Source organism: Biomphalaria glabrata, chromosome 1 (genome assembly GCF_947242115.1).
Source record: "Biomphalaria glabrata chromosome 1, xgBioGlab47.1, whole genome shotgun sequence".
NCBI lineage: Eukaryota > Metazoa > Mollusca > Gastropoda > Planorbidae > Biomphalaria > Biomphalaria glabrata.
Genome location: NC_074711.1, coordinates 31,184,286 through 31,207,860, shown reverse-complemented (window position 1 = coordinate 31,207,860; position 23,575 = coordinate 31,184,286). Strand labels below are relative to the sequence as shown.

At 35.9% G+C, this 23,575-nt stretch overlaps 2 protein-coding genes across 9 annotated transcripts in view; one reads left to right on the top strand and one right to left on the bottom strand.

The window, feature by feature from the left end:
• Positions 1-9,444: 9,444 nt before the first annotated feature.
• The window catches only part of LOC106070509 (cilia- and flagella-associated protein 299-like), a 29,199-nt gene continuing 15,068 nt past the window's right edge, over positions 9,445-23,575 (top strand). The window contains exons 1-6 of one of the 4 annotated variants that reach the window (XR_008778416.1): positions 9,445-9,834; positions 11,257-11,428; positions 12,357-12,501; positions 12,865-13,028; positions 14,172-14,386; positions 17,984-18,205. The gene's annotated coding sequence lies outside the window, so the exon portion shown is untranslated. Of the gene's footprint in view, positions 9,835-11,256; positions 11,429-12,356; positions 12,502-12,864; positions 13,029-14,171; positions 14,387-15,283; positions 15,894-16,359; positions 16,466-17,983; positions 18,206-23,575 lie in introns of those variants that run through there. The other 3 variants (XR_008778418.1, XR_008778419.1, XM_056032391.1) reach the window with 3 other exon arrangements.
• The window catches only part of LOC106070508 (uncharacterized), a 43,133-nt gene continuing 35,156 nt past the window's right edge, over positions 15,599-23,575 (bottom strand). For all 5 annotated transcript variants that reach the window (XM_056032343.1, XM_013230432.2, XM_013230430.2 and 2 more), the window contains exons 7-9: positions 20,042-20,158; positions 18,598-18,937; positions 15,599-17,651 (exon numbers count right to left, since the gene is read on the bottom strand). In XM_056032343.1, coding sequence (XP_055888318.1) covers positions 17,263-17,651; positions 18,598-18,937; positions 20,042-20,158 — 846 coding nt within the window. In that variant the 3' untranslated portion in view covers positions 15,599-17,262. The remainder of the gene's footprint in view (positions 17,652-18,597; positions 18,938-20,041; positions 20,159-23,575) is intronic.

Below are 23,575 nucleotides of genomic sequence, written 5' to 3'. Positions count from 1 at the left end.
AGTTGCCACATATAGCTCAAAGTCATAACTTCAACTTTTTTTTGCTATTGAGAATATTAAAGAATAGGATATGGTGACTCCCCCCTTCCCCTTGCTACACAAGTTTCACTGCATATAAAATACTGATGCTAAAATACCTGTTTCACGAAATAAAAATGTAAAAAAAATATTTTTAAAAATTAAACATATGAACAAATTAGATCTATTTACTGTACGCGTTGTTAATTCTATTTATGCCTACCTGCGGGGGTTTTGAGGTTAAAACCCACCTCTTCTATATAACAAAAAAAATAAGCAAACGACACATCGCCGAATTACATGTACCAAGGGGAGGTTTTGAGTTTAAACAACTACTTCAGTGGAAGCACTACTTTTTAAGTAGCTACTTAGAAGTTAAATAAGTTGAAGTTGTAAAAAATTGGCTAAATTGGTAAAAGAAATAATTGTGCAAAATCTCAGCTTATTCCGAGATTGGGTGTGGGAGAAATAACGTGTAGCTACTATTAACTTTTTACCATACAGACAATCTTATCTTATATAATACAGACGTTACTTCCAAAAAGAAGATGATTACGTCCTACGCGTCATGCATTTAGTCATGCATATTAACCAATGACCTAAATTCTGCCAAGTCACTGCATGGTTTTCCTGGCTAGCTCAGGCAACCCATTCCATGCTCTAATAGCGCTAGGGAAGAAGGAGCATTTGTACAAATTTGTCCTAGCATATGAAACGAGTAATGTGCCTTTATCTTTGTGTCTTTCTGAGTATTTTATTAAATTTTGTATTTAAAGATTATGCTTCAGAATGAGTTGATATAAGCTTTGTACAAATGGCTAGACTTTGGCTATTCAGAATCCAGGGTGGTGCATATGTGTACCACTATGCACCCCCTCGGGCGCCCATGGATGTAATATATTAGTCTGATAAGCCTATAATGATTTTATTTTAGAGAATGAGCAACATGCCTTTTTAACTGTGAATAAAGAGATTACCATTCTTAACATAATACTGGCTGGCCACGATATATAAATGTTTAATAATAATATTTAAAAATTAAAAAAATTATCCATATTGGAAACCTTTTTTTTTATTATAATCATACTTCGGTAAAGTGCAATAATCATAATAAGCCATCAAAACTGTATATTTTATACATTTCACTAAACTATAAGAACTTTCAAATATCATAATATATGTGTTTGGTTAGCTTTACAACTAAACCTAATTTAGCCTATATGATTGCTAAATAGTAAGGCCCCTGCATAGTTCACAAAAATATAGGTCGTATAAAAACAGATTTGTAACGAAACATCAGATTTTGATTTGTGAAATAAATCTACACTTTATTTTCTTTAATTCTATTTTAAGCGTCCCCGAAAGGGGAAAGGACGCTAATAGTTTTGTATGGCCTGTCTGTCCGTCTGTCCTGAGAGAGTGAGATTAAGGAGAGAAAGAGAGCGGATTGTTCCATTTCAACGTAACACATGCTAAAATTCACGGGCTAAAAGTATGTTAGGGGGGTGGTTAAAGTGCGAAATCTTGTATTGGAATTACAGAAAAACAATAGGGATGTTCCTGTCAGAATTGACAATATATAGCCTGGGATGAACAAGTGTAGTCTGTCTGTAATCGTATAAATAGTATCATATAATTAAAAAAACAACAACATAGCTTATTAACACGTACTTTATTTTGTGCATTGTATACACAAATCAAACAAACAAACAAAAAAAAAAAAAAAAGAAAAAAAAAGATATTTAGAGTTTTTCCTTACAAGGGCCCTGATTCACTCGTCACTAGTTCTCCCAATTGTCGGGGAGGAAAAAGTAACAAAATTTAACCTGTTATTAATTAACTTTGGTCTAGGACAGAAACCGCAGCGGTTCAATTTACCATATACGATTGCAATTTCGACCCAACATGTTTTTGAAAGACGACATAATAGAAAATTTCCACTTAGTTTTTTTAATACCAAAAAATCTTTTACTTCCAGTTCGCTCCAGCTTATTTTAATGCCTTTTTTTTTAAACCATGTAGATCTAGACAAGAAGTCTTTAGCATTTGAAGAACTATTTTAGAACGACTATCTTCTTGTAAGGGAACTCGGGGGAGTTCCTTACTACACTTACATATGGCTCGATAATCTAGGGTATGATTCTCAATTACACTGGTCAATACTTGCTTAACTCAAATACGAACACTTAGTATACTTCAACTCTAACTCCTTATATTCATGAATATCGATAATACTTTAATACTTAATAAAGCACACAATTATATCACTCTTATGAAATACACAAAACATCAACACCCTACTCAGACCAGGTCAGCTCTCCAACTGCTAGACTGACCGCTAGAAACCTAATTGTCCCCCCTTGAAAATCCCGTGATAAAAACAATTCACACACCAACTCAGGGGCGTAACTAGGGATTTGGGGGCCCGGGGGGATTGACCTCTTTGGGGGGCCCCTTGCATTTTGACATTCGACATATGAAATGAGATAATGTACGCAAAAATATATAAGCCCCAAATCAAATTGGTTCAGTATATCAGTAAACTTAAAAAGTAATCAAGACTCTTTTAATGAATAATACCGTTGTTTATTAGTTAAATAATGCACAAGTGACAAATCTAAATTGATATCGCTTCACCTCGTGCATTCTGTGCAGCGAAGACATCTATAACATCAACTACATCGATACTTTGAGCACACGTAATTCCCATATGAAGCCTGTTTCCTCAATATGTCTATTGGTGATTGTATTACTGGTTTGTTGATGAAAAGTGCTCGTGCATCAATGACTTCATTGAAAAAGCGATTTTCCATTTATTTCATCATACAAACAGGAAAAATAGCACAGTTTGTCATAAGCGTGTCTTCATCTAACAGGTGTCTTGGTTCAAGAAGAAACCCAAAGGTATCCATTTTCTTTCCAGCATTTGGAATCTGCTCTTCATCTCCATATGAAATCTGTCCAGCACTTCTGTCGCAACACGTTTGAATGGCAGTTTTATTGACAGTCCTACATTAGAACTCAACTTCCCATCAAGTCTTTTCTTTCTTCTGATTGTTTTGATTACAGGGAACCCATATTATTCACTACCTTCTTTTGCTTTTTCGATGGATTGGGTTTTTGTCAGTTTCTCATCATTTTGCAGAAAGCATGAAAGGGTAGGCCTACTAATTTCTTTAGCAGCTTCCCGTATATGCAGTCCAGACTTTTGTAGTTTCTTCTGAACTATATTAATTGGGCGCAAGAGCTTTAACCAGAATTCCAGATAGGCAAAACATTCTTAATTTTCCACTGCATGAAGAAGATTCTGTGCTAATATTATAATGGTATTACGTCATTGTTGGTTGTTTATGTTTTGTGCGAAAGCAAAAGGATTCAGAGCATACAAAAGTGTGAAAGATCCATATCTCGTTATGCTCGAGTATAGAAATATTCGATAAGTGGACTGCCGTATTCACCATCACAACTGCTGACGAGTAGAAGACTCAGGGAATCATTCCAACTGATCCCAAACTATTGAAACCATCGGTAGCTGAAAATGCAGAGACATTACTCAACGAACGACAGATGAAAAGCAAAGTGAAATACGATGCAAAAGCAAGACTACCTAAAGATTACTCTGTCGGAGAGTTCGTCTAGGTCAAACATGGCAGAAAGCAGTTGTCATAAAAAAAAACATTCAGCACCCAGATCTTACATCATAAAGACAAACGGAAAAACATACAGAAGAAATCAACGCTTTTTACATAAGAGTTTCGATGAAGACATCTCTGGGTACTATGATACCGATGAAGACAATGAACTGCAAACTGTTGGAACAAACGAAACAGACAGTTATAGACCAACGTCTAGAGAACTTGTGCCAGTCAAGACAACCAGAAGTGGACGAATTGTTAAAGTTCCTAGTAGACAGGGCCGGCCTAAGGCCACTGCCTATGCGGTCGCAGTGGGCCCCGCGCTTTCATAGGCCCCGCGCTAATTCTAAGTGTACATTATTAAATTAAACCATTATAACGTATATAAAATAACAGGGTTTTCGCAACCTCCTGATTTTCCAGGGCCTCCAGGAAATCTCATGAAAAGGCAAAATATACGATAAAGTCCTTAATTTTTTTTGAATTTATTCAAATCTCCTAAAGAATAGACGAAATTGACATTTTGGGGTGCCAATAAATAAAAAGTGACATTGCGAGCTTTCATTTGATAAAAATTTATTGCAAAGACAAAAGTAGGCCTATTTTCTAATTAAAAAAAAAATAATTTTGACATTATGCTTATCCCTACCCAGACTAGGCCCGCGCGATCCGTTCCGCATAGGGCCCCGCAAATGCTAGTAGATATCACTCTTAAGAACTTTAAAAGGAAGGGTGTGATAAGTTCAAAAGGAAGGATGTGCTAATATTATATGATATTACGTCATTGTTTTTTGTTTATGTTTTGTGCGAAAGCAAATGGATTAGATGGAAATAAAAAGAGAGCTTCCATTGGATTGAGGAAAGATGAATAGAGGGGTAATAACTCCAGTGTGAAGTTTAATTCTGAAATTATAGACACCACACCAGAATAATGGACTATCTAGCATTATTAAGAATAACTTTTAGATCTGTTATACTAGATTCTGTAAATTTTGCTTCAAGGTAAATTAGTGTAGCCATAAAATATTCGCCATTTAGATCTATTATTAGTAAATGTAACAAGATACCTGGAATTCGCTGCATATCATGCAGTTTTATTCGTGGCAACAAAGTTTTAAATGCAAGACTAACTTTAAAAAAACTTTAAAAAAACTTTGATCTCTGTGGGAAAAAATATTTTTAAAATGTCAACAGAGTCAACGTACTGATAGACCTAGATCTAGATTTAGTCTTTGTGATAAATTTAATCCATAAATGTTGAAAAAAAAAAGACTCCCGTTGACACTATTTGTCAATCAAATATATTAATTTATGTATTTACAAATAAATTTCGGACACCCATTTGGGGGCCCCCCCTAGGTGGGGGCCCGGGGGGATTTTAAAATTCTCCCCCCCATCCCCCCCCCTTAGTTACGCCACTGCACCAACTAATAAAATAAACAAACACACACACAATCTCACATCTTACACACCCACGCTCTTGACATCTCCCCCTTACTTCCCCTAGATTTTCCCTGAAAATCTAAGTCTATATTATGTACACTAAAAAAAATTTAATTAATGACATTGATTGTTGAAGTACAACATGGTAAAAAGATACTACTTAAAATTACACAGTACATCTTACTATGTTTGCACCAGTAATTTGTTTCAATTCAACAAACTACATCCATGAGTTTAAGTATGAAATAATTAATAGAATACTACTATGCATCAACATTAATAAAATACATGAATTATCTTTCCATTTCCAAACAAAACAAGTTCATAATAATAATGCATATGAAATAATTAAACTACTAATATAACTAAACTAATCTTCATCTGTTCCACTTGTCCCGTTCCTTCCCTTGTGACGTCAGATTACAATGTACTGTTTATTGTTTGTAAATATCGAGCTTAAGACTTGACTTCCGATGCTTCTCAATACTGGATGAGACGACGCGTCTTGTGCAAAGTACAATTAAAACACAAAGAGATGAATAGTTCAGTCCATATCATTTAGCAATAATAATACTAGTAGTAGTAGTAGTAATAGTAGTAAATTCTCTGACGAGACGATCATAGTTGAAAAAGTTCAACGTACATACTGGATTGCTGAGACGTGCACAGTCTGAAAACGTTACAATACCAGGTATGCTTCTGACAGAGACAATAATGTGAGTTCAAACTGTCAGCCTAGACAATGGGTCAGCCCAAAAGTTGTCTGTACCTTTTATGTGCTGAATTTCAAAGTCAAAGTCCATAAGGTATAATATCCATCTAGCAATACGAGCATTGGTGGTTGCAGACTTGAGATACTTGAGATTCAGGTGATCAGTCCAAACAATGAACTTACGTGAATACAAGAAGTGTTCCAACTTCTTAATTCCCCATGTTAATGCTAACAACTCACGCTCCATTATGCTGTATTTACATTCACGTGGGAGTAATTTTCTGCTGAGGAAACGGACAGGATGCAATTTGTTTCCCACGTACTGTAGAGCAGCAACTGCAACAGCCTTGTCCGAAGCATCACACTGTAGATAAAAACATTTATCCGGATCAGGCAACATTAAAATGGGGTGAGAAGTCAAGTATCTTTGTATACGCTCCAATGCAACCTCCCCCTCCACAGTCTTAGCAACTTTAGAAGGGTGCCATTTTTTAAGAATTTCAGTAAAGGGAGACACCAAGCTTGAAAAGTTTGGAATGAAGGAGCGATAATAATTGAGCAGACCTAATAATGATCGGGTTTCCTTCTTTGTTTTAGGGTACCGTAGCTGCAGAATCTTACTGACATTAGAATTTTCAGGCTGAAGAAAGCCTTGGCCAATCTTATGGCCTAGGAATGTAATAGTTTAGAACCCAATTAGTAACTTGTTAGGCTTAACAGTAATATTGAATTCTCCTAACCTCTCAAGCACCTGTCTCAATGAGAACATGTGACTCTGCCAATCAGTGTTGTACACACACAGATCATCAAAATAAACAAACACACACACAATCTCACATCTTACACACCCACGCTCTTGACATCTCCCCCATATATCAACTTGACATCTCTCCAACATATCAACTAGCTTTTCCAACGACTCAGGTTCTTTATCTAGGATCTCTTCTCTTACCTCCTCGTTTAGGGCACTGAGTATAGAGTCTTTCAATATTAGCTCCTCCAGCTGATCAAAGTTCCGTTCTATTTTCGCCGCCTCGCACCACTGTCGGAAGTTCTTTTGTAAAGCCACAAAAAATTCTCTTGGGCCATCTTCAATTGGGACAGTCTCATGCCATCTTTTCCTGCAGGCTTCCTCCGTCATTCCCACATAGTCTAGGAGCTCTTTTTTTATCTTCTCGTAGTCAGTGCAGTCCACTAATCTTCTCTGTGTCAGGAATTGCCTTAGTTTAGGTGTTATTTTCTCCTGCAGCTGTGCCACCCAGTCTTCTTCTAAAACCTTGTCTCTCCTAGCTGCCATCTCGAACATGTCGAGGTAACATGGTAGATCTTCTGTTGTCATGGCAGGGAAACCTTTACTCAGTCTTGGTCTCTGGGCCGTGACTCCGGTTGTCGCGCTTAATTGTGTTTTATTTTTTTCCTGGGCAATTAGTAAGTCAAGTTTCTTCATTTCTCTTTCGTGTTCCCTTTCTTTCTCTTTCTCCTGTCTTTCTTTGTCTTTCTCCTGTCTTTCTTTCTCTTTCTCCTGTCTATCTTTCTCTTTTTCCTCCAATTCCAGTTCCTTTAATCTTATCATCTGTTGCAGCTTGGACATTTCTCTTTCCTCCACCCTCTCAGATCTTTCTCTTCTCTGTTTCTCTGCCTCACTCTCCTTTTCCATGTTTTACTTTCTATTCCTTCTAATACACAGCACTCAGTACGTTTGCTACACTAAGTTTTACAGAAAATTTTAAAATAACAGTCCTAGTATTTCTTTTACCTTAAATTACTACGTTAAGAATAGTTATAGTGTTCTATTATACATACAATAAGAAAATAAAATTAATCCTAATTTTGCAGAATATTTTTAGTTATACAATAGATTAGGCAAGTAAATGATCAAGACAGAAAAATACAAATTGAAATAATAATCAGATTATTAGATTCAGATAGGAAGTTAGAATACTTTGATTTAAAGACTCTTGCTTTTTATAGCAACGATAAAATCAGAATGAAATGACTGAAACCTTAAATTGAGAGGCTAGTATGACAGCAAAGAAAAAAAGCAGAAAAATATATGATAGTCAAATTGAAACAAATTATAATAGAGCAAGAAAATAGAGGCTAGAGAGTAGAGGGTTCAGCTACACGAGAGGTAACACAAATCACTTAACTTCCACTCCCTGCACGTGATCCAACCTGTCCTCGTGATGCAACTTCGGGCTGTCGCTGTCCTCTCTGTACTGGTACTTCAAACCACCGCCGTTCCTCAGGCCAAATCAAGGGGCATAACACATGAGGAAAAATGTTTTAAAATAGAATGAGTGTCAAATTAACAACAATATAACATGTAGAACAATATTTGTAAGTTTAAGAACATCAATTACATGAGGAAAATGTTTTAAAATAGAATGAGTGTCAAGTTAGCAACAATATAACATGTAGAACAATATTTGAAGTTTAAGTACATCAATAACAATTTATAACTGCTATACTTATAAAATTTCTGCGACGAGAGGTCCTGGTTTTCTTTCACAAGAGCCCCCAACTGTAAGGGAACTCGGGGGAGTTCCTTACTACACTTACATATGGCTCGATAATCTAGGGTATGATTCTCAATTACACTGGTCAATACTTGCTTAACTCAAATACGAACACTTAGTATACATCAACTCTAACTCCTTATATTCATGAATATCGATAATACTTTAATACTTAATAAAGCACACAATTATATCACTCTTATGAAATACACAAAACATCAACACCCTACTCAGACCAGGTCAGCTCTCCAACTGCTAGACTGACCGCTAGAAACCTAATTGTCCCCCCTTGAAAATCCCGTGATAAAAACAATTCACACACCAACTAATAAAATAAACAAACACACACACAATCTCACATCTTACACACCCACGCTCTTGACACTTCTGTTAAAAGGAACGTCTGTAGATTATAATACAAGATAAAATCTAGATGTACATGTATTATAGATTAAAAAAAACAACACTTTAGGTTTGGCTGGGTAGAGGTCAGTAGAGGAATAGATATTCCTTGAAAGATTAACTAGAATAGCATGGCCCCGGAAAGATGACGGCGGACAGTCGACAGTCTAGAGCGCATTCTAAACGTTTTTCCAGATAAATACATACATACGCGGAAAAGGAGTGGGGGGGGGAGTGATAATAGAATTCAATGGCTAAAATTAGGTTTGTGGAGGGGGAATGATATAAAATAGATCGTTCCAATAGAACGTAATTGATACTACAATTTACATGCCAAAAGCATAGGTTTGGGAAGCGACCAAATCAGGGCGTTTCATTGGAACCGAATAAAAGAAAGGGGAGGGGGGGGTTCTGCAAGAAAAATATGTTTGAGAGTGGAAAGATGCATTTAAAAAAAGGGGGGGGGGGCTCTTACCATTTTTTGGGACACTAGATGAGAAAAAAAAGGGGTTTACTGGTAAAAATAAAGCAATATATACTAGCAAAACTAGCATTGCATATCAAGGGAACAAATTAACGGGCGTAACCGGTGTTGAATGCTAGTCTGTATTAAAAACACACAACAGAGATAACATAAAATGTGTTTTGTTTGTAACCCAATTAAGATTTTAAAAATAGATGCAATCAGCTTGAAATGCTTGCACTTAAATGCACCAACAAAAAAATAAGACAAAAATGTAAAGATTAGTTGGAAATCCGAAAAATAAATCAACTTTATTTTTCTATTAGACTCTAATTCTACTCATCATTTAGGGGCTGTATATAATCAGATCTAGACTGAATGCCTTCTAGTGTGTTTTTTTGCTTGTTTTTGTTTTACTCAGTTCACGCTGGCTCTAGCTCCAGATCTAATTTAAATCTTAGAAATCCGATCTATACTGACTATTCACTATACTCTTAGGACTCTTAGGTTACTCTAGTCTAGTTCTAGATATATTGAATCAAGATAATTTAACTTTGAACTTTGAGATCTAATATATAGGCCTACAATGGATGGATACACTTTCAGAACACCGACAGGAAAAGGCATCCATGAATACGTTGAGTAAGTTGAGGCTTAAGAAGTGATGGTAATAGTAACTATTATGAAGTGATATTTAATTTAATTTTCAATGGGATCTCAGTAGCAATTTGATTGAATTTAAATATTTTAAAATTGTGAAATAAGTCGAAAAGAGAACCTAAATCGACCACCGGCGGACAACGGATATGTCTGCGTTGGTCGTGGCAAAATATGTAGGTCGCAGCTGGGACTTCGTAGCCATGTGAGATACTGCATTCCTCATTTATCTTGGGACCAGCCATTTTATTATTATTACTCTGTCTTTATGTGTACATTTTTCTCCCACTTTTCACTCTCGGATCAAGTTGAAATTTTAATAAGACATGAGTCAATGACAAAATTTACCAATCAGTTGATAACAAAGACAGTGATTTTTATTTTTCGGTTCTTTCGCTTAGATAAGCTTTGTCTTTTTTTTGTTGTAAAATATATTTTTATATTTTCCTTTTTTTTTTTTTTAAATAGACCTACCAGTGAAATTTAAGATAAAGCTTTTTTTTTTCTTCCTTATATATCGTAGCCTCCACTTCTCACAATCATTTAAAAACTTTTTGATCACTCTGAAATAGGCTACAGAATCAAAAAGCTCAGACCCTGTTACCTTTCTTAAGTTAAACAAAAAAAAAACAACATTAAAAATTTTTTTTTTTTTAAAAGACACAAACATATGGTAATGTCGAGAATATAATAAAATATAAAAATAATTAATGAAAAAATATTTGGTTCAAACCGGGTGATTTTGGCACCTAGCTTCGTGAACGTATGTCGTTAACAAATCGGCCAATACATAGGTTGGTGATTAGGCCTATTTATCATTATTATCATTATGTGGACATCTAGATCTGACACTAGATTCTAAACCTAGACTTCTGATTCAGAACTCTTAAGATCTAGTCTAGAGCTCGATCTACTTTTGTATCTAGAATCTAGATGTAATCTATATTAGATTTATGTAAAAAAAATATTATTAAAGCTTAGATAACCTTGAAGCAACTTTAAAATTTGCTCCGTTATCGCCTAATATCCTACCCGGTATATATCATCATGCTCTGGTTACAATACAAAAAATACAAATACAAATGGAAAAGTGTTTTGAGTGCTGGGACAAGTCCCAACAAGCCCGCGGAGTCTGGGAGCTCATGAAGCGTCCTGACCGCACTTCCCGTGGTGGAGGTAGTCCAGGTCTGAGCAAGCTATTATAGCACAGTGTAGGTCAGGCCACTGTCCTGTTGGCTAATATTTCTCACTGCTATGGCCAAACTTAGACTCACGGCGCCACGTATATACATATTGACTACCATTAAACAAAAAAATGATGCCTAAACCATAATTATGACATTATTTGGTTAAGAGTTAAATAACATATCAGAGAAAACATGTCGGTTCATTTGAATCTTCATCCAGCTATGAACAGTATCTCTCTTCATTGGTGACCACAGCTGATAAGTTTTACACAGAAGATGTAGCAATCGCACAAAAACTCATAGAACTGGGTTTCAAGGGACCAATAGATGGGTTTACAGAAGAAGAATTCAATCAAATGAAACAAATGTATGAGAAAAAGAAGCGTGTTATGGTAAGTTGTTATATTACTTGAAGTTTGCCGGCCACACTATTGTACGTTATGTTAAACTTCAAGTAGACCTACTGGGCTCTGAGATGCATTTTGATATTTTCCTATAAGCTACTGGGTTCCAGGCAAAATTGAGATAGATAGACAGAAAACAAGAAAGAAAGAAAAGGCAGTCGATATAGCTGGTAATCAAATAACCGAAGTAGTAGCCTATATCACCAAGGGCCTTTATCTTAGTTTGATACATGAAAATATAACGGTGTATATCTATTTGTTAGTTTTTGTATTGATCAGCTGGCAACTACCAACATCTTTTTACTATAGTTCGTCTATCGTGGTTAGATAATGACTACTTTTGTCATCCAGGGGGCTGAGGGCTTTGCATTGGGGTTTTGTGCCTCCTCATGTGGGTGATGAGACCTTTGTGATTGGTAGATCTACTCTTATTTTGTTCTGCAATGTCTATTTATACATGACCCACTGATTCTAAGTTTATTATTTTATGCTTTAGTGTTTGAGCAAACGAAAGAATGTATAATACAACGGAGTCCCCAAATAGTTATTTCTAATAGCTTAGGGCTTTAGCAAGTCAAAGTCCGGTCCTGAACGTCATACATGTTCATTCTTTAAAGACGAACAGATTTAAAAGGTGCCTTTTTAATTTAGTGCATCGTCTTTTTTTCTCTATTTGCTTTGACATTAAAACTAAACATTCTCCATTACGGAATATCTTGTTCCTCAGAATAATGCTCAGTAGTTTAAAGACACTCTCGTGGAATGTAAAAAAAAATAGCATAAAGTAAAACAAAGCACAAAATAAAAAGAATGAAAGTCAACGAAAATGAGCAAATATTATTGTAAGCTTATGACTAAGTAAATATAAAGGCAAAGGGAAAGAATCCTAGATCCACCATCCTCTTTTTGTTCTCAGCCGGCCCTTCTACAAACCAAACTACTTCTGAGCGGTGGAAGAACTTATGAAGATGGTCTGTTGAGGGCGTTACAGATGCGAGAAGAAGGCAACAGAAGTGGCAAAAACTGGTCAATATTCTTTCTTCGGATGTACAACTCGAAAGGTGAACATTGAATGTTTTGGCTCTAGAAGCAGATGTTTAGTAACCTTTGCTTCATGACAAGTTAGGAAATCCCAATGTTTCTACACTTAAGCTTAAAAAAAATAGACATGATATGTCTCTGTTTTAACAATATGTTATTGCGGTAAGCATATAATAAACCATCAAGCAAAATATTAAAAATCCTTTTTTAGAAATGTGTCTCTCAATAATGTAGAAGATATTCCTTATTTGATATCAAACAAATTAATTACCTAAAATTAATTGACTAATTGGTTAATTTTTCGATTTATGTTTTGTTAGGTACAATAAATAATTGATTAAAATTTAAACTTATCATCTATCAATGTTTTATTATATTTTTAGGCCAGGAAGTGTCGGCCTATATTGACTATGCACATCGATTATCTACTGAGGATTTCGGGCCGATATTTGATCTGGACAAGCCATTTTTGCCTCACAAATCTGATCTAAGCTTTTTAAACTGGGAGACTTCCGACGCCGTCTGGAACGACTCGCCAAATTATCAGGCAAGATTCAATTTTACGACATAATAAGCAAATCAATATTGTTTAAAGATCTCACAATCTAGTTATTTATTGTCATCGGCCACTTCATGACTGTAACGTCTCTTTTCAGTTGTTACCAATTAAAAATGAAAATTTTAAGCCATATTTAAATACGACATTTGGAGGAATAGCGCTTGGGTTTCAAACCGGGGGTCCTACGTTCGAATCCTTGTGAAGACAGGATTTTAATTTCGGGATCTTTGGGCGCCTCTGAGTCCACCCAGCTCTAATGGGTACCTGGCATTAGTTAGGGAAAAGTAAAGGCTGTTGGTCGTTGTGCTGGCCACATGACACCGTAGGCCACAGAAACAGATGACCCTTACATCATCTGCCCTATAGATCACAAGGTCTGAAAGGGGAACTTTACTTTTTTTTTTACTTACATTTACTATAAGCTACTTTTATTTGTCGCTAATCTAATAATTTTTTATGAACTACTTTTAGAGAAGACGTAACCTTTATGTTTCAGTTGAAGTTTTGTTTTTTAATAAAATCAACATTTTACTAAATATAAGAACATAGGGTATTCATTGTTAATTTTTCCATAGAAATCAGTATTGTTGAGTTTTTGAAACTCTTAGCTGATACAGTTTAGTAAATATGTCTGAAGAGATTGCGCAGCACAAGGCAACAAATTTATGTAGAAAGTTTATCTCAAAAACTGTGTAACATAGCTGTAGATTAAGCCATGGCAAAAATGTCTAAAAAAATTATTAAGATAAAATGATCTGCATAAAAATATCTTATATAAAATATAATATCTCGAAACATTTTCACAAATAGCTATATTATATAAATAGCTCTGTAATTGAAAGCCTTTACTCAAGTAATACTGAGCAAGGAGGACTACGCCTCTTGTCTGTATTGTTGTTGTTGTTGTTTTTTAACTAAAGCTGAAAAAAAAAGGGGGAACCAATATAACATGCACAAAACTGCAGACGTTTTTAATCTGTGTGTGTGTGTGTGTTTTATCAGATGTTTTTCATCTGGTCTACACATTGTATACATAAGACTGTATGTTTTATTAAACTTTGTCCATGTTTTCATGCATTATTTCATCTGACCTGTTCAATGTATACACGAGGCTGTATGTTTTATGTATAGGTGCTATGCCTCAGTTTACATGGGATAGTATTTCGGAACAAACGAGATAATAAGATTGTCAACCCAGATCCTTTTGGTGCTCCCGGAGATAACTCCAGCCGGACAAATATATCAACCACAATGTACCTTAGTGCTTTTGTGATAGATCACTACAACAGGCTATAGAAAAGAGAATACACATATCTAGCCAGTCTCAGATCAATGTATACTTATTGGTATGTAAAAATTCTATCTTGAATAAATAGTTATAATTTTGTAGCCTATTATTTCTTTTAAAGTCGTAGGCGCATAATATTGCTATAGACAATATTTGCAGAACTTTCTTTTGGTCTCTCTCCCCCCCCCCTTCTCTCTCTATTTCTTTACTTTCATTCAATAACGTAGATCAGATTATTGTATGGTCCTAGTAAACACAAATTGGGGGCGTGGTCGTCGTGTGGTCAAGCGCGTGGCTTCCGAACCCGGTGAAGACTGAGATATGATATTGGATTTTTAGGACGCCCCTACTGTTCCTGGCTTATAACAATTTTTTAATAATAATTTTAGCTTTTATATAGTGCTTATAGCATGCTCAGAGCGCTTTGGTCCAATCTCATTTGTGGACCAGTGAGGAGGGGGTATCTAGGAGTTGGTTTTCCTTTAGGCGCTCAGTAAACGCAACTCTGCCCGAGTCGGGTGTCGAACCTCGAGCCCCCTTCTAGGTAGCCAAGACAAGCCAAGTTCAAGCGAGCTTAGACTCTCGACCATGCTTATGTCTTGGGAGTAAACGTTGTTGGTAGTTGTGGTGGTCACTTGAAAGCCTCGTTAATCGCCGTAGAAACAAGAGCTTTACACCACCAGCTCCATAGATCGCAAGGTCTAAGCGAGGTACCTTTTAGCTTCACATTTAGAAAGCACACACTAATTTTACACTCGTGTATAGCGTTACTGCGGTTATGTAGAATGTCTTACTATCACTAAGCGATAATAGTATCATAATACTATTACACATTTTGATGATTAAGATTATCAGTTTTAAAGAAGGTTTATGAAACTGCAGCATCCATATTTGACGTCTTCAACTTTAGTAAAGTAGCAAAATAAAGTTCCCCCTTTTCCCCAACTAATGTCAGGTACCCATTGGAGTTAGTTGGACTCAGAGGCGCCATAAGGATCCCGAAATAAAAAAAAACAGTCTTCACCAGGATTTCAACTCGGGACCCCCAGTTCTTAAGCCAAGCTTTTCTACTCAGCCACTGCACCTCCTCCACAACTTTACCTGTGAATTCAATGAGATTATTTGGAAGTATAAAGACACGCAGCTAATCTCTATATGATGGTCTGAAGAAGAAAGCTCGCAGGAATTTGTTTAAATGGAAATAATGGAACTATGCATACTGTTCACAAGTTATTCTTATTTCTAATGTACGATAAGATGTGACAGATGATATTGTCATAATAGATTTAATGTAGACTGATATATAACAAACTTAGCCTGATTACATTTACAGGTAAACAATAATCTACATACAGTGGCGTAGCTAAGGATTTGGGGGCCCGGGGGGTGCTTGACCTCATTAGGGCCATCTGTATTTTGACATTGGACATCATGACATGAGATAATGGCGTAATATTTAATGTAAAACAAATTTTGGACACTCATTTGTAGGACCCCTCAAGTGGAGGCCCCGGGGGGGATTTTCAAATTTGGACCCCCCCCCCTCCCCCACCCTAGCTACGCCACTGTCTACATATTGAGTAACAAGGCAAAAGCAGCGTTCACGTAGTCTTTATATGTACATGCTATAAAATGGATTATCTTTCAAATGAATATATTGTTAATGTATCTAAAGAGGTGTTTTTTTCCGGGGGGGGGGGGCTGAAGAGGGGAATATAATCACTAACACTACTGTTGTAGGCCTAAACATTTATTAGGTTAGTTACGTTGACAGGACAGATGTATACTGCAAGAAGAGTCAACCACAGGCGGACAATGGCTATGTCTGCGCTGCAGGTGGCAAAATATGTAGGTCGCAGCTGGGGCTGCGTATCCACGTGAGTTACTGCATTCCTCATTTATCATTGGACTCGAAGACAAGCCTTATTATTATTATTATTATGTTAGAAATGAACGAGTAGTCATTCTCTGGCGCTGCCAGGGTCGAGTTTCGCTAAAGAGAAACAAAATTCATCGTAGTCCCTTTAACAGTTTCCACTGAGGAATTTTCTGGTGATGTGGCAGGTCTGCAGCAGTACCGCCCTCTGACAGGCAACGAAGATGTTCCTAGGAATGTTAAGGGCCTTGAAGGTGTCTGTGAGGTCAGTTGTTATTATCCCCTCGGTTGATATAACAATGGGGTATATTGTTATTTTGGACAATTTCCATAGACGCTTAATCTCCAAGCCCAGGTTCCCATATTTTCTTTGTTTTTCTATCCCAGTTTTTCTTAAATTATTATTATTATTATTATTATTATTATTATTATTATTGCGTTACCTTTGTATATTGTTTATTGACTAGCATGTTACTTAATGTTAGTGCTATATCGTATTATTGCATATTAGACGAATCCCGCAGTAGTATAAAGCACTAAAAAAAAAAAGAACGGAAAATGCGATTTTAGAAACAACGTCTCTAGTATTTCTAAACATGTTTTAACACACATTCAAGAATCAACCCACTGAGCCTGATCAGCGTGGCCAATTACTGGATTACAGTGACGTTTTGGCGCAAGAAATTCTGACGATAAATTATTAAACACAAATTTTCTCTAGATAGGTAACAGGGTAATTATGAAATGATAAGTATTGATTACTGACGTCACAAAAACTGCTTGTGTGTGTATGTGCTTTGTGTAGTTGCCTATATGTGTACTGCTGTTATGACACGTTATAGCCTACCATTTTTCTAAAAGCCCATGATCCTGTCTACACGCCAATCACTATCAAACGTTCAAATCTAATTTGTTAGCTTCCCACAACCGTTGAATGGACAAGTAATTTAATAATACATTGAATCCCCCTGGCTTTATATCGCTATTGAATCCAGTCGACACGAATCACACTAAGCATAACACTATGTATGACTATTTTGTTTCTAAAACGTCAAGTCCTAGAACTGAAGGTAGTGCTGTTTTTTTCTAGAGGGAGGCAGCTTTGGGAAGTGCACCACTTTTTGTATTTTAGCCGACATTGTTTTCTCCCTTGATATAGTCGTGGCCGTTCGGCGTTCAAATCTCTCTATTATATCAGTTCTTTTGATCGCTGTGAGAGCAGTCTTCAGGTCGTCGATACTGGCGCGAATGTGCATGCGCCGCCACCTGGTGAGCGCCTGGTTAGCTTGCTCTTCTGTGTTTCTCATAAATCTGCTCATGATTTCCCCTATGTCCGCCGTGGTTGTCTCTTCCCCGCGTGGCGGGAAAAAGGGCAGGCTGCGGTACAGACGAACCCAGTCACCTTCAACTTTCTGGGCAACAAGGTGACATAATCTCTGCAGACGATCTGCAACAAAATAATAAACATTTCAAATCAATAATGGCTTTCTTGTTATTGTTCTGATCAAGATCTCAAAATTTTCTTCTTCATCTATATATTGAAAGAAAACATGTAGGATGATTACTTAAAGGGCATATGAACTACCAATAACTGAGCTATGGTTGTTGTTTCTACATGGCTCAGTCATTGTTAACTGATCACTCTTTAGAATTAGATTACTTAATATCATGTATTTATACTGTGATTCGCGTGCAGGGTTGGGCCATTTTGGGCATGTTTCGTAATGAACACTTGGAAATATTGATATCATAACTCTTCTTGTCCTCCACTGTGAGTAGGTTATGTCCCTTTGATGAGTAAACCCAAGAACATCACTTGGAGATCCTCGGAGACGACCATCAAACTATGCTCTAAAATAAGGCAGTGACATCACTCATGGAATTGTTTTTTCTAAGCCATTTTAACGTTGACGAATGTCTTAAGTTATTAACTTGCATACAAAACTATTGAAGGAAAAATAAAGACTTTCATAACATCACAAATAAAATTGTGTCGCCCTAATAGAAAGTAATTTGTGAATCGTTTGTATTAAATGTATCAATTTGTGAATCGTTCGTATGAAGTGAATCAGTAGCAAACGTGTATTCCATAGGTTATATTATTGGAAAGTATATATCATAATTACAATGCCTCTTATAAACTAGGCTGAAAGTTAGAATCTAGGTTCTTAAAAAAAAATTGAAATTATTTTTGGCAGAGTAAAAACAAAATACCCTTAGCATCATATTTTGTAAATGTCTTTTGTATTACTTTTCTGATTTATAATGTATAAAGCCATAATGTAATATAAATTTATGACCAATATTATGCTTAGCACTTGTCTTTGAGATAATATAGCACAAGACAGCCCCTCCCTCCCACCAAAAAGGGAGAGAACTAAGCACACCAATACCTTTTGTCTTTTTCCACGAGCGTGTATTTCTGGAATAAACTGGCAGATTGTGAAATATTTTTTTCAAAGTTTCGTCGCTGGTTTTTAAAAGGTGGATTTCTTTGAGTTTAGCCAAACAGCTCTCAATTCTTTGCAGTTCAACTTCAGCCTTCCTGGCAACTCGTCGCCACTGTCTCAGTTCTTGAAGACCTAGTTTGAGTTCAGTTTCTTTCTGAAGTTTGAAGGATTCTCTCCCATGGATAAATGTTCGCTGTTTTTCCAGATCCGCTACGCGTCTCTCAATGGCCGGTTTTCTTACTTTTAGTTCTATGATCTCACTCTGAAGTCTTTCATAATTTTCCTGATTACAGAATCGAGAGACATGATAATGAAACAAATAATTTATATCAAACAGCTCTAGGTTTTTTAAAGGAATTTTTTTTACAAATCTAATAGAACTAAAATGCTAATAAAGCTTAGTTATACCATTTCAATAATATGCAACCTCTGTTTTAGATCCTTCAGTTCGAGAAAGCATAAAAGTAATATAAGCAGTGCTTTTTTTTTTTTTTTTTGTAAGAAAAAAAAATAGGTGCCGGTACTCAACGATGGATTGCCTAACTTTTAACTACTAATAAATTAATAATAAACGTTAAAATATAAGAAAAGTCATAATTTTTCTCCGCGTTGAAAAAGGTGCCGGTACGCGGTACAAAAAAAAAAGCACAAAGAAAAAAGGACTGATTATAAGTATAAAAGAACCAGAAGAGAAGTAGATTGTTAACTAGCAGGTTAAATATTTACATTTAACAATTGTTAAGCCACTAAATATAGTCCAGAAAAAAGTTTGAAAACTATAGTTGCAGTAAGACATTAAACCATCTCTTACAAATTCATAGAAAAAAATAATAAATGCGCCTATTAACAAAAGCTGATTCCAATACGAACTTCTCTACCCAAGTATTATTCCAACAAGGAAATAAAAACATATTAGGCTGTGACAATTGATATAACACACCAACATGTAGGATATGAATAGCATCACATATTTAAGTATTTTGTGATGGTGTTAATTGCATAAAGAATAATTTCAATTGAACAAAAGGAAAAAAAAGACTTGCTGGTTACTTTTGTATACAGACATGTAATGAGATAAATACTAGACAATTTTACTAAGTTAAAACTTTGTATAAAAGTAGCTAATATATTATATAAATTATAAAATATTATACTTCTAAGTAATCTTATATTGATGTTAACATTAAGCCAATTGAAATAAAAGTTCTGTAAGTATGATTCTCTTATAAGATTTATAAGATGTATAAGATGTAGATTTAAAATAAGTGAGCCTCTAGTATGGTACAGTTTCGGAAAATAAATAGTAGTATAAATGAAGCCCTTCTTTGAAATTTATATGTTAAAATAATGGTGACAGCATATCTGTGTAATTAGTGTATCTACTAACCTGACTTTCTCTATCGCCTGGGAGTCCATTTATTTTCATTTCCATTTTTCTGTATTCTTTAATCGTGAGATCTTCCAATACATCTTTGTTTTCTTCGCGCAGTTTTTTCTCTTCTTCCTAATTGAAAAAAAAAAAAACCAACGCTCATTTTGAAATGCATTCACTGTTTCAAAAGTATCCTAAGATTACACTGAAAGCAACAGCTAAAAGAGAATACCGGTAATTTAAAAAGGACAAATCATTAAAAAGAGTGGAATTGTTTTTCACACAATAAAAACTAGATGTCAAATTGTTGAGGCCTCAGTAAAATCACTAAATTGAAGAACACATTAACTCGTTTATGTTAAATAATGTAAATGATAGACATCGGTCATTTGCTGCAGTTTTAACCTTGTATACAATAAGTTTATAGTACTGGGGCCTCTTTATTGAAATATGTAACATCAATTATCTAAACATTTTCTTTTTCATCTATGTTTCAATGGGAAAGTGGGCATATGGAATTATGACTTTTTAAAAAATATTAGCAACACTGTAATAGCTAGATCAATCATCTTCTTAGTCAAGACATATATATATTTTTTTTTAAGTTTGCAGTATTCAGACTGTGAAGAAACAAGTCCTTTTACGTTTAAAGTATCTTTTAATTGTGGAACATTTTAACAAAACATATATACACGGCAACGTTATGTACAGATCTCCTGCTTCACTCGCTGACCTTTTTCTCTCCCTCTCTTCTTGTTTACACACTAGTCACTTCCCCCAAGTCCCCTAACTCTCGATACTCAACACTTGACCGTGTGTCACGGTTGACCACACAGTAACCGTGTCACCACAGTCCTCCCAGGGCAGAGAAAAATTTTGATCGTATCAAAATTTCATGAACCCAATAGTTTGGGTGTACATTAATAATGTTTAACATCGACAAGAAAAAACAATGATATGTAATACAATGGCATCTTCTACTATGAGAGAACTGATAATGCCTGTGACGACAAATAAATTTTCAATAATATGTTATTGCAAGGGACATTTCCAATTGAAAAATCACAGAAAGCTTTCCTGTTATCTTATACAACTTATATACAAAAAAAAATACACGCATTTAGTTTTTCTATGTAACAATAATCTTTTGAATGCCATTGTCAGGTGAAAAGTGCACAATTAGTTAATACTTTATGTTACATCAAAACATCTTCCAAATTAAGGGAATTGTTTACTTTGTGTTTCTTTCATACCAGTTCCTAAATGGACATTTATGACTACAATCAATGCAACAAACTTAAAAAACTAAATTTTAGTACAACTTTCACATCTCTGAATGAAATAAAAAAAAATCCAGAAGCGTAATGTTCATTCAATTTTGACAAGACAAATTTTAAAGTTATCATACAAGTTATTTGTTAATTTTCTCATCATCTGATTAATGAATTAACCTAAGTCCAGCGGTCACTAGACACATCTTGTCAACACGTCAGCAATCACGTTGATTTGTCCCGGAATAGCTTGAACTGTAAAGCTGAAGTCTTGAAGTTTTAAAGCCCATCTAGTGATCCTCTGGTTGGCTAGCTTATTTGTATTGATATAAGCTAGTGGGGCGTGATCTGTTAACAAGATGAATGATTTCCCAAGCAAGTAACGGGATAGTTTCGTTATGCAGAACACAATAGCTAGAGCTTCACGTTCTATCGTGGAATATTTCTGTTCTGCTGCGTTCAGCTTTCTGCTAATGTAGTAAACTGGTCTTAGCGTTGCATCACACTTCTGCATTAAAGTGCCTCCCACTGCTGTGGAGGACGCATCTGTTGCCAAGTAGAAAGGGTTTCTGATGTCTGGAAGCTGGAGTACTATGTCGTCTGAGAAGACATTTTTAATGCTTTGAAGGCATTCCTGTAGTCTGGAGCTCCATGTGATCTTGTTTGGCATGCCTTTTTTTGTCAGTTCAATTAGAGGTTGTGTAATACCTGTGAAATTTGCCAGGAACCGTCTATAGTAATTACATAAACCTAAGATGCTTCGGACTTGTCCCTTTGTTGTAGGTATTGTTAAGTTGAGTATCTTGCTTATATTGTCTTGTAGTGGTCTGATCGTATTTTGCTGTATTCTGTGCCCTAGAAATTCAATCTCTGTTCTGGCGATCTTAACCTTACTAGGTTTTATTGTAAGCCCGTTGTCTTGTAGTATCTGGAATACTTGTTGCAGACCAGCAACGTGTTCTTCTACTGTGTTGTGGAAGACACATATGTCATCAAGATAGAAAATGACATCAGGTCTTTTCCCTATTATTTTTGCCATCATTCTGTTGAAGGTCGCAGGTGCGTTACTAAGCCCGAAACTCATGTAATTCCATTGGTAACAACCAAATGGAGTGGTGAATGCTGTAAGTGGCTTAGCATCTTCGTCTAGTGGAATTTGCCAGTAACCTCTGGCTAAGTCAAGAGTAGTGAAATATTTTGCACCTCTAAGTTTAGGTATAATGTTCTCTATGTTAGGCATTGGGTATGTATCTTTCACTGTGATGGCGTTTAGTTTCCGGTAGTCTACACATAGACGCATCTTTCCGGTTGTTTCCTTTTGTTTCACTAGGACTACTGGAGCTGAGTATGGGGATGTGGATGCATCAATTATTCCCATTTTTAGAAGCGTTTCAATTTCCTTTTTCAGTATCTCTTCATGGTGTAAGGAAACTGGATATGGTTTGGATTTTGTGGGCTTCGTATCAGTCAGTTGGATAGTGTGTTTTATGGCAGTTGTTCTACCCGGTTTGTCTGTGAATATTGGCGCCCATTGAGCTAGCAGTTTATCAATATCTTGCTGAACTGGATACTGGAGGTGTGATGTGTCTATATCTTTCACAGTTTCAGAACTTTCAATAACTGGACATGGTAATTCATCTGGTTCCTCTATTGTTTCTATCATCATGACTCTCTGACTGTCTTGCGTGTCTTGCTTAGCGTTTGTTGAAAGAGTAAATGGTCTGGGCATGTACAGCTTCAGCATATTGATGTGAAATACTTTGTCTCGACCTCTGATGTTTATACTGTAGTCGACCTTCGAAATCACCTTTGTGACTTGGAATGGGCCCTGCCATTTTATAAATAGCTGGTTATTTCTGTCAGGCAGCAGAACCATGACATTATCACCAACTTGTAGCGTTCTCAACTTTCGCCCCTGATTTAGCTTTCTCAATAGTTCTGGTTTCTCTCTGTTTGTTTGCTTTTGGACAGTTTCGCATGCTTTGATTATATTTTGTCTTGTTTTGATGACAAGATCGTATCCTGTGAGTACGTCATGTTCTATGTTCCTATTTACTAGAAAGTCTCTGTATAGTGACATGGGTCCCCTAACAGGTGAGCCATAGAGCATCTCGAATGATGAGAAGCCCGTTGTTGTGTGTGTTACTTCTCTGTAGGCGAACAGTATGGGGCTGATCAGCTTGTCCCAGTCTGTTGGGTTGTCCTGTGCTACTTTGTTCAGCATTGTTTTCAGCGTTGAATTCAGGCGTTCGCACATCCCATTTGCTTGGGGGTGAAA